This window comes from Fukomys damarensis, unplaced genomic scaffold, assembly GCF_012274545.1.
Source record: "Fukomys damarensis isolate Sample0158 unplaced genomic scaffold, DMR_v1.0_HiC HiC_scaffold_2, whole genome shotgun sequence".
Taxonomy (NCBI): Eukaryota; Metazoa; Chordata; class Mammalia; order Rodentia; family Bathyergidae; genus Fukomys; species Fukomys damarensis.
The window spans coordinates 45,153,460-45,170,056 of NW_022900914.1; the positions used below are offsets into that span (position 1 = coordinate 45,153,460).

Consider the following 16,597-nt stretch of genomic DNA (forward strand, 5'->3'; position numbering starts at 1 on the left):
CCATCCCCCCTCTCCAACCTTCCCCCTCCTCCTCAGGCTCCACCTCCCAACAGGGCACCGCCCCCCTCTCGACCTCCTCCCAGGCCTTCTGTCTAGAGCCCTGTTTGTGCTCTGGGTCAGCTCAGAAACTTGGAGGAGGAGGCTCCTCTGAGCTGTTAGAACAAGTCTTTCCAGCTAGAGAGGATGAGTGGTGATTAAGCCCGCTGACATTCACATACTTTAAAAATTGGTTGGCAACACCAATACACTGACATTGTGATCAGCGGAAAGAAACCGAAAATCCTTAATTGCCTGAAAACAAATAATGAGGCAACTACAGTCACATTTATAGCCAACCAGCCATCACCTCTATAAAGTTACAGAGATGATGAAATTGCCAAGATGCTCTCAACAGGATTATGTCTCATGGAGACCAGGAAGAAAATAATTTCTCTGAGAGTAAGAAGTGACATTGCTCAGTTTCTAAATGCTGCCTTCCCTCCTCCGCTACACCTCCACGGACTTGACCCTGGACTCTTGGCCCAGAAACAGAGGAATCCTCCCCACCGTGCACCCCTCAGGAAGGGAGAAACCTTCGTCTACAACTTGGGAAAACTTGGAAACCCAGGATGTCAAGAAACTCAAATCAGACCGGTATTCAAAAGGATGTTCTTCTGGGATTTGAGGATGTACAAAAGTGTATGCCTCGTTTTCCTTTCAAATTCTTCCAGTTTCCAAGTGAGGAAGGGAGCAGGTGTTTACTGATGGGTAAGGTATGTTGCCAAGTTGATGTGTAAGTGAAACAGCTGTGTGCATTGACAGGGAAGTATTGATGGGAGCATCAGACAGCTTCTAAAATCCACTAGCCATCTGCAGCTGGAGGAGGTGGCTTTGGCCAGACACGGTCCCCTAAATCAACAGACAGTAACATTGTCAAAGAACAGCACTATAAATGATTCGTGTTAAAAATCAAGATTTGGCTTTGATGTAAATCACTTGAGACATGGAAAAGTGACTGATCCTGTTTTCCAGATACAAGTATGAACTGATCTTCCCAAAATAGCATTATTAACAGTTACCACATGATATCACTGATTTTTTTCTTTCTTTCTTGGTAAAGGTGTACACCAGAAATGTCTAGATAGAACAAAGAGATGGTGGTCCGGACATAATGAGGAAAATATCTCCAGGTGTTTTTATTTGATTAACTTCCAAAAAAAAGGCATGTGTGTATAGATGCAAATATATTTCTCCTAGGTTTTTCAATATACTTACAAATAATATCAGCTGTTAAGCAAGGGGAAATACATCAGATGTGTAACGTAGAAAGGCTCTGCCTGAAATCCTCACCATGCTGGAGACTTACCCCATTCCTTTAAGGTTTTTTTAATCTATTTAATCAGAAATCCCAGTAATAACTTGCTAAACCATTGGGCTTTATCACCCATGGGTATGAACAGAGGTCATTGTCAAAGGATTCCTATACCAGCCTACTCAAAATGATCTCCTCCTTCAGTTTTCCACAGGCCCAAAACTTCTATCATAAATCCTTCAAATTCTTAAATATTTTCTGAAACAAGAATATAAAATAGTTATAAGCTTAGTGCTTTGGACTCTCGCCTCCAAAGATCCCACAAGAGTCAATCAATCTGGCATCATTCTCTTATCTTCCTTAGAACAGAAACATTAGGGTATGTGGCATGTATTCCATTATCACGAATTCCTATGCCCATGCAGACAACACTGCTAATCAATTCCAGTGTAATTTCCCACTCAATGATTTCTTCAATAATCCTCGCAAATCATGAGTCTAAAGACCTGCTACTCACCAGTCAGAATTGAGAGAAGTGAAGCCTAGAAAGCTAACATACATAAGAACTGCATAGGGGATGAAGAAGCCCACCAACATAAAAAGGAGAGTCAGAGGAGACTAAACCTAGGACAGTGCCTTTGTGAAGGGCCATAGGCATTGGATCTGCAAGGCCAACGCCAGACTGACAGTTCCCCAAGTGTACCTCAGGCCCTCCCTTTCTCACATGGCTGCCACTGCCTGAGAACCTCTTAGCCTTCTCACAAAGCTAAAACATCAGAGATGATTTTCAGAATTTATAGAAGCGGCCTCCCTCTCCCCCATCCAACTCTGCTGCGTGTCTATTTTTAGAATACTTAGGCTACTTCTTTAGGATAGTCCCTCATGAAGCAGGGACCAGCATGTCTCAGCCACCTGCGGTGAAATTGCTGGGCCCCAGAAAACCATTCCTTAGAATGGGTTTCCCAGGCTCGCACCGTGGAGACATTGAGCCCATGACAACTGTTTTGACTGCTGGCAGTACGAAACAGTCCACTCACCCCATTGCCACATAACTTGTGTGACTACCAGAAGGTTGAAGCCATGATGCTGATATTAATGAGCACCAAGATGGCAGCATCAGATGAGAAGGCACATTCAAGATTTCAAAGCACATCGCTCAGAAGCCCTGTGCAGTTTCCATGAGGTTATGTGGCAGGGTGTTCTGAGGGAATAGAGAATTGCAAACATAAGATGATTTTGAAAAGAATTAGCAGGGTTTGTCTTTAAAACCAACCCACAGCTTTGTTTATAGTCATTCAGAATAACAGTTAAGGAGAAATCTCTATGCACTGTATGAACAGGTAATACAGTGCATTTTCACAGTAGGCTGTTGTTACAGGCAGGAGAATTCTTTAACTGGTTTACAAAAATTCATCCATTTTGTGTCATTCCCTGTAAAAGAGAGAAGACATATTATTGTGATAAGGAAACTGCACACAATTATTTTTTTCAACTCTTGTGTTATTGTCCTTATGAAGTCTTTCTTTTTTTATAGACACCAAATTTTTGTTGTATATATTCGTATTCCATGTGTTAGATGGAAGCATTTCCTATCCAGTGTGAATAAAAAGAACAGTTGTAGTAAATTATTATAAAGCCAATGATATTTCATGGCAGTTATTCTACCAAGCTGTGCTTGTTGATTTTTCCCGTGGCTGTATTGCCTTTATAAATGTACAAATAGTTACCAAAATGACGAGACCCTTATTTGCACAGCATTAATAAGAACCTTGCTAGGAAATGTAGTCCCCTCTGTTGACAACCAGCTCACAGTTTCTTGCCTGGAGTATGGTATACACTTCAGTGAGACATGAGGTCTCTCTTTTACCAAGGTAAAAAAAAAAAACAGAGCTGGTGGACAAATTAATTGATAGTCTTGATAAGTAATCTCACTATAAATTTCATTAAAACAAGCGGAGATAATCTTGAAATATCATATGTAAACTAAATGGCAAACATGGCATCAGATGGGGGGAATCCATCAAAGAACTAGAAAAAAATAATAATTATGAGAAAATAAACAACAGTTTCAGCCCAATGCCAACTCAATAAAAAAAAAAAACAATGTTGTGTAAAATGGGTTGAATTAGTTTGCAAACTATATAAAGATATATGCAGTAAAAACCTGTTAATGCACACCAGGTGGGAATGGAACCTTTTCTAGTTATCTGAGCTCAGCTATATTATCATACTTGGATAACCAATTTAAAAGAATTAGAATATGATTTTTAAATGCACTTAACATTAAACTCTTCTAACTCTTTATTTTTCTGTTATAATTCAGTTATGGATCTTCAGTGCCTCTGAGTCATTGCTATAAAAAAATCAGTTATCACTGTACCATGCTATAAGAGACTGGGCTGAACCTGTACAATGACAAACCCTGGAAGTTGCTTTAAAAAATAATAATAATAATAAATGTCTAAAATCAACTCTTTTACTGGTTATTTGTGTGTTTGTTATTAAAAGCAAAGTGCAGGCTATTCAAGCACTTAATATCCAGGCCATAATAAAATAGCTATCACTCAGTACAATGTTACATTTCTCTAATTATTTTTATCCCCTCCACTAAACACTTTACTGTCTTGATTAATTTCTTCTTTAGTTCTCACCATTCAAAATATTCCTTATTTCTAATAATGCTTTTCAAATTTAAAAAATGACCCTTGCTAAATAAAATAAAAAGTGAAGACAGAGAAACAACAAAAAAAATTGCACTATATTATTTAGGATTGTGTTTGTCTGCCAAAGCAAAAAGATGATTGTGATTCTATTCACAAAGTCTGCCGAGAAACAAGGCAGCATGTAGATAATGCTGTCATAAGTGCTCCTTTGCCTATGTACATCTCAAAATATTTCTGTTTCTGTATTTCTCATGCAAGTAACTTTATTCCTCTTAGTAGCTTCAATTCGGTGCCCCAATTTAAATTTTTATAGGTACAAAAGTCCCTTGCTAGTCTTGAATACTGGCGGGTGCAAGAATAGAAAAGGTTGAACCCATGGCCTTTGCACCAAGTTACAACCTCAGCCCATCTTTTTTATTATTATTTTTGAGACAGTCTCACTAAATTGCTAAGTTGCCAAGGATGGACTCAAATTCACAATTCTCCTGCCTCAGGTTCCCAGAGTCCTGGAATTACAAGCATGTACCACTATCCCCTGCTTGAATTTATTTTTTAGAAGTCCTCATTAGGCCTTGAATTCATCTTAATTAGAATAAACTATCTAAACAGAAAGCTATACTGAAAACTTTGCCACATTTTATTAATACTTTAATAGCTTTGAACACATTTTAATTACATCTTTAATGCATAATTTTTAGATAATTGGCTAACAATTTAAGGGGAAAGAAGAAAGCCAGAGCCCTACCTTACTACTTACGCCAGAATAAACTCCAGCTATATCTAAGTGTAATAAACAAAACCAGAAAAATACTAGAAGTAGAAAACTGCTTTCTGTGTGGTAAACAGAATTTCTAATTCTGCATGTCACTTGCATGACCAATCAAATTACTAGGGAAGTTGCTTCAAACACCCTGGGTAGCACTCTGATGCATTCATTTGAATAAATGGAAGAATCAACCACGACAGGACTGAGATCACTTGTCAGCTGCTGACACTAAGCAAAGACTTGATAGTCACAGTTGTTCATTCACTAAATCTCAACTTCTTCAGATAAATTTGTGCTTCACGTATCACTTTGGTGTCAAATAATCAGAATAACACTACCTCCACATACACACATTGTGAACAAGGTCAATGTCACAACAACTAACCATTTGATATATTTTTCCATTAAGTTTATTGGTAATTTTTAGGTGTGCAACAAAGTTACATTCATCATTGAGATCTTGTACCTTTACATGACACATCTTGGTTCTTATTTTTTCCCCATAACCCTGCCCTCCCTTCACCCCCTCTACCCTTCCCTATTTACAAAGACTTTGTTTCCATTTTTTCCTTTCCTCATATTTTTTTCTTTTCCCTTTTTTCCTTTCCCTTACCCCTCCCACTTCCCCTCCACCTTTTCTTCCTATTTCACATTATCAATTACACATTTTGATCCTTATTTACACTTTTAGTTTTTCATACCAGAGAAACTTCAGTATTTACATGTGTGTCCTATTTATTTCACTTAAAAGTATGGCCTCAATGGGCATCTATTTAGCTATAAATGTCTCTAGTTTCTCATTCTTCAAGGCTGAGTAGTATTACATTTTTTTAAACACACATGCAAATACACTTTTGGGGGGGTACCAGGGATCAAACTCGGGTCCTTGCCCTTGTGAGGCACACAGTGAAACCATTAAGCTATATCCGTGGCTTGTCATACACATCTTCTTTATACAGTTTCCAGTTGATGGGTAATTGGGCTGTTTCCAAGTTTTAGCTATTACAAACTGTACCATTATATATATGGGTGCACATATATTGCTGTGGTATGTTATCTCCATGTTGATTTCCACAAAGGTTGCACTGATCTGCACTCCCACCAACAATGAAGACGGGTTCCTTTCTCCCCACAAGCCTGCCAGTATTTGTTATTGGTTGATTCCTTGTTAGCAGTCATTCTTTCTGGACTAACCAATGATAAATGTAACTGTATTGTTTGCCTTAAATGTACCAACAAACTTAATGGAAAAAGAAAACAATTAGGCAGGAGAAATAGATAAAAAGCGTATGTATAGGGGAAAAAAGCTATTAGGGAATAGAGTTGTCATATGCCAAACAGATGGCTTTTATTCTAACTAGAGTTGTATTGTGTTCACTGGAACCAACCACCCACATCCTGAAGTTGGTTGTATCTAAAATACCTTACAAGCCTTATACTTCTTCTAGATGTAATTTCTGCTTCCTGTCCTTTTCCCTCAGTGTTCAAATGGTCACTAAGCTATATCGATTTTTCTACTTAAATCAGGAAGTTTTATTTTAATTTTTGGAGTTCAAAACTGTAAAGCATTTCTTTTAATTTGCTTTTAAGTGTCGTTTCACAGGGAATTTATACAGCAACAGCTGCAGTTAACAAAATTTTGTCTTTCACCAAAGAATTCTAAGCACAGTTCTATTTAAAAAATGTTCAAATGATGATGCATTTTCAGTACTTCAGCTGTCACCTTCAGTTGGGAGTTTCTTATAAACATTAAAATGGATATAATTCATAAAAGTCATTTTCTTTTTCATATCCAAGTAGTTCAGGGCCAGGGATTTAGCTCAGTGGTTCTCACCACCTGCCTTGCAAGCTCAAGGTCCTGAGTTCGATCTCTGGTACCAAAAGAAAAAAAGAAAAAGAAAAAGAAAGAAAGAACAGTAGTTCACGTTCTTGCCAAAGATTTTAAAAGTACAAGAAATGTTAGTTCTATGATTGCTAATTGTACAGGAAAATTTCACTTTCTGCTAATGAAGAGAAGTCATAAGACAGGAGACCTATCATCCAGCCCCTTACAGAAAGCATATCCATAAAAGGGTATTCATAGCCTCTCTTCACATTCTTCAAAATACAAGAACAACCATGTTCACTTCCCAGTGAGAGCCACTCTACATTTGCAGGCTTCAGAGCTCATGACCTTTTTGCTTTGCTTTACTCAACATTATTTACAGGGCACATGTGAATGCTATAAAAGGACAACTTTGAAATCAGTGATAACCTGCATATCCAAGCCAGGGTTTATGGAGACAAATTTTCTGTGCAAACCCAAAGAGTGCTGCATAGATAAGATGAAGCAGAAATATTCCCACACCTGTGAAATTGCAGAAATAGGCTTCTCCTGCCTGGGCTGGACCCTGTTCGATTCCTCTGTTCCACGTCGTGGCAAAGACGGTAGACTTCAAACCACACAGGTCTCATCTCTAAGAAAAGAGGAAGAAAAGAGAAGAAATGAAAGTGGGAGGTCAATTATGGTTGAGGCAGGAATAAGAAAAAAAAAAAGGATCCTCCCACTGCTCTCCATCTGGTAATGCACTAGTACAAATGTTGCTAATGTAGCCTCTCCACTAGCAATTTCATGCACTCAGTGCCTGTCACATAGTAGCTAATCAGTATTAGCTGAGTAAATAAACAAATAAATGAAGAATTTTAGGGTTTCTAAATAAGCAAACCAACAATTGGCAAGGAAGCTATAGCTGAAACAATGTTCTGTTTCAAGAACAAAATAAGTCATTTCCACATCGCCTTTGAGCAAATATTCAAAATATGGGCTCTCACTGAGTGATATGGGAAAAAAAATCCTCTGAAAATTCATTAACTTTGTGAACTTACTGGACTATGTTTCAATGCATGTGCATTCTTCCACATTTCTCTGTCAGCTGAGGTCAAGTCCATTCTGCTTTTGTCTTGGGAGGGGAGATAAAACTAGATGCCAGAAACTTAGGGTAACTGCAAGAAGGAAAAATGCCAGCACTGGCAATCACTAGAAGAATCAACTCCAATTTGCCTTGTTTGTTTATCAAATGTCCTGTCACAGGACCAGATCCCCTACCATTCCATGAATGTGTACAGCGAGACACAATGCTTATGTCATAGCTCCTTGTGGAAACAGCAAGAATCCAGAAGCGTGAGTCAAGCTCTGGTGATACCTATTATCCATCCATAAACAAAGCAGCTGTTTATTTGTAGACTTATGTCCTGATAGTTCACAGCTTCTGAAAGGGCTTTGTTCAGTCTATGACAAGGAGGGATCTTCTCCTGTGCTTCTGAACATATCTTCTCTTCAGTTTAGTCACAGCTAGTGCTAATGTGGCTACCTCTGATAGACTAACAGAAACAGATGCTCACATTTTTCCTTTTCTTTTCTTTTAATTAGTAGTCTTTTTTTTAAGTGTTTGGTGTACAGAAAACTTGAGGAGATAGTACAGAGTTCTCTGTGCACCCTTCTCCCCTCACACCCCTCCCCATTATTAACATCTTCCATTAGTGTAGAATATTCACTGTACCTTGATAAATCAGTGCTAAAACATTGTTATTCAGTAAAGTCCAGTTTATATTAGAGTCCTTTTTTCCTGTTCCCCATGCCTATTGGGCACATGCATGTTTGACACATGCACCTGTACCCCAACATATCATAAAAGAGGAAATAACAGTAGTTCCATTGGCCTAAAAATCCCCTATACTTCACCTATTCATTCCTCTCCCCCACTCTGGCCCTTAAGCTCCCGTGTGCTAGGGTATGGGGAGAGACAGAAAATATAAACATACATATTTATATGTATAAGGATGTTTGAGAAGGGATTTGTTAAGAAATTGGTTTCTGCCATTATGGTGGCTGAAATATCAAAGGACAACTTACTGGATTATGGTCTGCAGGCTGGAGACCATAGGATGCTGGTAGCGTTACATAGATCAAGTATGAAGGCCTCAGAGCCATAAAAGCTAAAAGTGTAACTTTCAGTTCAGGACCAAAAACTTGCAAACCCAGGGAGGAAGCTCTTATTATATATATACTGGTGTCCAAAAGCTAGAGAACCTGCCAGAGGTTGTTTCCCCTGATCATCAGAAGGAGGTAGGGCCTCTTCTACACAATGGGAGCTCCAGCGATCCACTACCATGTCTCTCTGGGCTCCTGTGTCCAACATTAAGCAGCAAATGATCAAGAAAAACACTAATGGCTCTAGAAATGAGGCTCAGACCCCTCAGGAATAAAGATCTGGGTCACCCATCAAGCAAACCATCCAGACCAGTAGAGATGCTGTCGAAGAGTTAGAAGGAAAATGAGTAGCCAGGAAGGGGGATGATGAGTTTCCATTTCAGCTCTGAGATCAACTATGTGACCACAACTGTGGTTCATTCTACCAACATTTCTCACAAAAGTCACCCAGGAAACGAGACAAACCAGAACGCTGGAGAAGGTGTGCCCAGATTTGGTGGCAAATGGATCTGTGCAACATAAAAAAGTGGTTTGTGTTGAATACTGAGGAGTTCTGCTCTGAGGTTGTCTTCAAGGCTGAGCTACTAATAATGCCAGCTGCTTGTGGTCTACAGTTGACTCCCTCCTGAGATGGAAGATTGCTTTGACCAAGGTTACACCATCCTGCCTCCACTGGAACAGCCCAAAACCAAAGACTAGTTGATGGGAGTGGCTACAAAAACCTCATTGCTTGCTTCCATTTGGGACGACTCTGAAGTTTTATTGCAGCCTGAGCACCTTGTAGTATCAGCCACAGCCTCCATTGCAGTAATATTGCCAGTCTTCTTCTTGCAGAGTTCACTCGACAATAAATTTCCAAAGAACTATTCTAAAGAACTCAATCTAACCCAAATGTTGGTAACATGGAAAAATTTTGTAAACAATTTATAAATGACTTTGCAGGTTATTTTTACTGACAACATATAACCACTCTCCAACATTCGCTGATCCCTGTATGGCATGAACTGTCCCTATCTCTCAAATCTTTATTATTTTACTTAATCTGCACAATAAGCATATAAGGTAAGCATATCAGTTACAAACAGTCTGAACTGCGCTATCATTCAAGTGTGTCCCCTGAGAGTTTCTATGCTGCAAGCTTGGTCACTGGTGTGGCATTATTGAGAATTTAAGAAGCAGAGCCCTGTTGGGCTGTCACAGTCTGACCCCTAAGCCTTGCTTTTCCTATCTGGCAAGGTGATGCCACCTGCCATGAGGCAATGCAGCCAAGGAGGCCCTTACCAGAGCCAGCATTGGGCTGTTTGGACTTTTAGCCTCCAACGCTGTGAGTTTAAAATATCTCAAACCTCATATATTTTGGGTATGGTAATGAAAAAGAGTCTAACACAGATTGTCAGGAAATATCCTTAGTGTGCTGGCTTTTTCTTCTCTGTGTGCCCTGAAGGATATACTCAGTAGAAACAAAAATAAAAGCAGTTTACAATAAGCACTGGTGAGCAATGTTTTTAATTTTAAAATGATTTGAATTGAGTAGACTTTAATTAAAGATGTAAAAATAAAACTTTACTATAACAAATTGGGAAAGGAGCTATTTGGTATGCCATTAATCATAATAAAAGTCTTTGCCTTAGCTACAAAGATGAGATCAATAGCCCGTAATGTTGAAATAATTAAAATTATTAAAATTCAACTTTAAAAATTATGGTACCACTAAGGAATAGAAATATAATCTATTCCTTTCCAAGTTGGCAGAGAAAAAAAGGAATATAAATAATATTTTGAACCTAACAGAGGGTAGGAAAAGAGGAAACAACCAAGTAAAGGTTGGATTCCTTCTAATTAGAGATGCTGGGATGCTGGAAATAGAATTTCCCAGACTCCTCTGAGTCTAAGATCCTGCATGAAATTAAGAAGCACATCTGTTTTACCGATTGAAGAGTTACAAGGTAGAAGTGAGGAAGAAGCCACGTTCCCACAAACTCATTAGCTGTTTTAACTAACCAGCAAATTTACAGCAATGACAGGCTTGGCATCAGCAATTTTCCTACGTCCATTCTCCAGCTGTCATATTTTTTAAATAATTAATGAGTTAAATTGGAGACTAAGCACTAATGTGCCTTGTACTCTCCAGCTGGCTGACAACAGAACTGTCAGTGCCTTCAAAGTATCACCCTTCCTTCTCCTCCCCTTCGTATCCATTTCTTCCTTTGTCTTTCGTTCTAATTTGACCATTGGTGGACATGTTAGGTCTAAGTGAAACATTACGATATTGCATTTAATGTGAAATTTAGATTAGTGAAATTGTACTATAAGTATTCTTTGCAATTTATTTCATCCCTTTACCATACTAGTCAAAAGAAACAGCCATATTTCATATTATTGTCACTAAGTGAATATTACATTCATTATCACTAACTTAATATGACAAAATGTATTTCTCCATTCTGTTTTCACTGAACATGTGAGTTATTTCTAATTCGAACACTGCTGCTACATGTAATCTTCCGTCTGCCTCCTGGTGCGCACATGTAAGCATGTCTCTTTAGTGGCACTGCCCAAAGAAAAGCAAGGGCCTCCACATGAGAGAGCCACAACAGCCACTTTAAATTGCATACTAAGCACATTTTTAAGAATAAAAATAAGAAAATGAAATTAATTTTAATGCTATATTTTATTTAAACCAATACATCCAAAATATTTTCATTTCAATGTGCAATAAATACTTTAAAATAAATTTAAAATGAGTTATTTTAATTTTTAAGCTACATCTTCAAGATCTACTGGGTAATTTTTATTTACAGCATATTTCAATAGTCTAGACACATTTCATGGACTCAACAACCACATGTAGCTAGTGGCTACCACATTACACAACAGCTGAGCATATGCCAAAATGAAGAATTACGGGGTCATAAGATATACATACTTTTAACATTAATCAATAATGACTGCTTTTTTCCAGTTATTGCACCAGTGTACATATGAGTTTCTGTTTTTGCATAGCCTTGTGAATCCATGGCTTTCTTTGGAAACTTTGAATATTGCCCATCTTGTAGGTATATACTGACAATTTGTTGTAGTTTAAATTTACATTTCTCTGGTTTCTCATGAGATCTACAACACAGTTTTGAATGTTTATTGGTTATTTATGTTCTCCTTGTCATTGCATCTGTAAAATCTTTTTTACGCATTTTCCTGTTGGGCTGTTCATCTTTTTTAGAACCAATTTTTAAGGGAATTTATGCTTCAAATACTAATGTTTTTCACAGCTACAGATGCTGCAAGTATTTTCTCCACTGCTGTAAATTGTCTTTTCACTCTCTAAGATTCTTCTGCTAAGTATAGGATAAACCAGACCCTAGAAAAGGTGGGGAGAGAGGAGCGGGAGGATGGGTAACAAGTACAGGGGCACATTTGAATAGAAGGAATAATTTTCCATGTTCTGCTTCACAGTAGAATAACTATGACAATCATTTAATATTTCAAAATAGCTAGAAGAGAAGATTTTGAATGTTCTCAGCATGAAGAAATGATAAATATCTCATGTGATCGATAAGCCAGTTATCCTACTCTGACCATTACAACTGTATACATGTATTTAAATATAATCAAATGTATTAATCTCTCCCCATATACATTGTGTGCTTGGGTTTTTTTTTAATTATTTCTCACCCCAAGATTGTAAAGATTTTCTCTATTTTCTTCCAAAAATCTTCCTACAATTCTAGGTGTTTTTAAATTATTTTCTCTCAGAATATTGAAGATTTTATTCCATTGTCCCCTGGATACCATTTGGCTATGGGAAAATTCAACTTTAAATGCTGAGTTTATATTAATTCATCTTTACTCTCTGGTTTCTTTTAAGATTTTTCTAGTTTTCAATATTCTTCAATTAAACTAAGGAAGAATTCCTTTACAGTGCTATAAATTCGTTAGGTTTCCTGAATCTAAATTATGCATATCTATTCACTGATTCTTTAAAAATCTCAATCATTATCTCCTCAAAAAAAATTAATCTTAGCTATTTGTGAGGCTCTGGGAGAAGAAGTGCCAAGTTTGAGGCCAGCCTAGGCAACTTGACAAGAGCCTGCCTCAAACTAAAAAATATCAAGGTCCAGGAGTATGTTCAGGGGTAGAAACCCCCAGACTTTGATCTGCAGTACTGCCAAAAAAAGAAAAAAAGAAAAAATCCTTCTCTACAGCTGAAAGAGTTGATCTCATAAATGTAGGGTATAGACTAGTGATTACTAGAGACCAGAAAGGGTAGACAGGCGTAAAGGAAGGGTAGAGAGCTCATTGTGTCAGTGAACAAGTACAGGGTAACAATACCGCTCAGTGGTAGAGAGCTGGCCTAGCATGTGCAAAGCTCTGGGTTCAACCTTCATTATCACAAGTCAGAGAGAAGGAATAAGTTCTAGTGTTGTGTTATAAGTGGAGTGACTGTAACTTACGATAATATTGTATATTTCAGAAGGAAAGGACTTTGAATGTTTAACACAAACAAATGATAAATGTTTGAGAACATAGGTATGACTTGATTGTGATATATTTTATACATATGTTGAAATATCACTATGCCCTATAAATATGCATAATTATTTATATCCATTAAAATAATTTTTTTAATTTCCTCCTTTCCTTTTTTTTTGGATACAGGTGATCAAACTCAGGACCTTATGCTTGCAAGGCAGGAGGCGGCACCCCTGAGCTACATCTCCAGCCTGATTCTCCTTTCCTGTCAGACCTATGCTCAGTCTTCCCACTCTGGTTTCCAGGTCTCTTCACCTTTCAGGGGTTTACCTATTTGTCTCTCTGTTATACCTTCTGGATAAACTCCTCAAATATATCTTCCTTTTTATGACTTTATCACTCTAATTTTCTCTTCAATCACTTGGATTTTTAATTTTTATTTTTGTCTTTATAAAAATCCTTTTTTTGTTACGTTCAAATATGATTGTTGGTCTTTCATAATCACTGGTATTTTAATTTTTTCATCACTACTTTTTCTTTCTTTCTTTCTTTCTTTCTTTCTTTCTTTCTTTCTTTCTTTCTGTCTTCTTGCAGTTGTTGTTGTTGTTCTGGTCCTGGGATTGAACCCAAGGCCTTTGCACTGAGCTACTTCCCCAGACCTTTTTCTAAAAATATGTTAAAGATGCTTAATTCATGTTTTGTATTTGATAATTACCATATCTAAAAACAGCTTTTACCTCCTGTTTTCTCTACCAAGATGAGATCTTCAAAATGAAGGCTATTCCTTGAAGAAATGATTGATGCCAGGATTGGGACACACAAAATACAAGATAAGACTAGAAAGATAAGACTAGATATACCAAAAAGTAAGGAATTGATCCAAAAAAAATTGGTAAAAAAAGGATAAAGGAGCCAAAAGGAAAGGGTTCTCACTGCTCACATCTGGGAAATTCTCAGAAACACAGTAAATAATGATAGTAATAAAATATAATTCGTGGGAGGAATCCATGCATCCATATAGATGATAAAAAGATAGGCAAATAGATAGGAAAAATCTTCCTTAAATAAATGTCCATAAATAAATTCAAGAAGAATAATAAAATTAGACTCATCATTTGACAACTACCATATGGTTATGATTGCTTGAAGCAAGAATGATAGAAAATGATAAGCAATGACTGAAATTAATAGACAAAAGTATGATGAGAAAGAGAATATTTACATAGTCTCAAAGCATCTTACCAGAAATATTTATTAGTTATGTAGAAAAATGGTAACTTGATAATGGAGAAACTTGGCATTTATCACCTTAAGCAAGTGTCACGGTCTGCATATGATTTGAATGTGTTCCCAGCAGGTTCACATGTTAAAGCCTGGTCCTCAGGGTGATAATTCTTGGAGGTGCTAAAGAATTTTTAAGAAGTGGGGCCCCGTGGGAGATGTTTGAGTCAGTAAGGGAACTGTCTTCAGAATGAAGCAAGTAGTCCCATGAGACTTCAGCAAGCATGAAAGAGTGAGCCTGGCCCTCGCCTGTGCTCTGGTTTCCTGTCTTACCATGTGATCACTCCCTCTCACACATTCCTGCCATGATGGCATCAGCCGCAAGGCTTTCACCAGAGCCCAGCTGATGTGGATGCCATGTGCTTGAACCTCCAGAACTGTGAGGTAAATAAACCTCTTTTCTTTGTTAAATACTCAGCTTCAGGTAGTCCATTATAGAAGCCTATAATAACAAATATAGGAAGTAATTGCAAATGAAAAATCGGTCATAACATACTCTTGTTAACTGCAGCGAGAAAGACACACATCACTCCCATAATATTCCTTCCAGAAAATAGACAAGCAAAAATCCAGTCATGAAGAAACATCAGACTAACATCAAATGAAGGAAATTCTGAAAAATAGCTGACTGTAGAAGGGTAAAGAAAGGTGTAGAACTGTTGCAGACTGAAGAAGAATAACAAAGACAAGAAACCAAATGCAGCATGTTGTCCTGGACTAGACATGGGATCAGAAAGCTTTGTTGTAGGAAGTGAGACTCCCAGGCCCAGTCCAGGGCAAGTTGTAGAGGATGCTGTTGGCAGCTGCTGCCGTGGTGTTGTTCCAGTGCTCATGGAAGACAGCTACTGCTCTGGGGTCACAAATTGTCCAAGAACATATCTGGAATTCCTAGGGAACCTTCACTCTGTGAATGCTACAAGGTCCATGGCAGATGAGGGGCTGGCACTTGCCAAGGGCAAATAGGAAGGTGAACATGACCTCCACAGTCCAGTAAATGCAAACCTTCTTTCGGAAGAAATTACTAACAAAGATGAGAGATATTCCATTGTCCTCTTGTCATCTGAAAAGGTGATTCACTTACTAATAATCCCAGGACAAAATTAGAGATCATTACACAAGGACAAATTCACCTAAGACCACTCCAAAATACTTGCTAGAAAGGCTTGGGCTGAGTATGTCGCAGAATATTTTGACTCTTACTCTCCCATTCCAAGCTAGTGCTGTATTGTCCTGGAAATTACCTACAATGGCTGAGCCCAGAGAAAACCAACAAAGGAAAAATTAAAACTTCAAGAAAACATTACAAAAGCCAAATAACTAAAAAAAAAGTACTGAAAAGATGAACAGGCTCTGCAAACAGAAGAAAATCATTCGGAAAATTCCGCAACTTTGGAAAGATCCAGTAAGATTTCTCCTTTGGATTTTATCACAATATCATTTAGTAAATAAAATCTGGTCAGATGGATGAACCACGATAGTTCTGACCCCAATAACCATAGTAACTTTTTGGCCTGGATGTTGAAGTTTCTTAGTATCTATTGAGAGTTGAATAATTTTTTTATTATGCTACCAAAATATCTTTATAACTACCTTAGTCACTTGTTGTTTTGTAGCTTCTGTGCTGAAATGAAAACATCCTGTAGAGAAAAATGACTAGTTTATGAACTCTGTTCAAATGGTGGTTTTAAATGGGATCCCTTCTGAACAAAGGAAATTTAAAATGTAAAAATTAGAATCCGCTGGGGGATGGAAGTGAGCTTTGGCTTTTAAAAGATACAGTATGTGAATTGCATCTTTCATCATTATTGCTTATTTCTTAGAAAATATCATTTCTGGTTTTCTCAAAAAGACATGAAATAATATGCATCAATGAGTATTTCTATTTTCTGCATTTTTCTAATTCTAGCCTTTGAGATAATGTAACTATCAAAACATTCTGCATTTTAACCTGATTTTGTAAAGATTTTTCTTATTTTCTTAACTATACAGAATGTCACCTAATAGATATAACAATTTTTGTACTTATATATACCATCATTTTCTTAATGATGATTTGTTGAGAACACCACTATTTTCTTAAAGATGTGATCAAAAGTTTGCAAGATGGATACCAAATACTGTAGAAAGAGGAGAGAGAGAGAGAGAGAGAGAGAGAG

General features: G+C 37.4%; 1 protein-coding gene across 1 annotated transcript in view; it reads left to right on the forward strand.

Moving 5' to 3' along the window:
• Positions 1 to 3,176, forward strand: part of Antxr1 (ANTXR cell adhesion molecule 1) — a 206,607-nt gene extending 203,431 nt beyond the window's left edge. The window contains 1 exon segment of the mRNA XM_033764479.1: positions 1 to 3,176. This exon segment is cut by the window's left edge and continues 67 nt beyond it. Coding sequence (XP_033620370.1) covers positions 1 to 96 — 96 coding nt within the window. The 3' untranslated portion in view covers positions 97 to 3,176.
• The last annotated feature ends 13,421 nt before the right edge of the window (positions 3,177 to 16,597 follow it).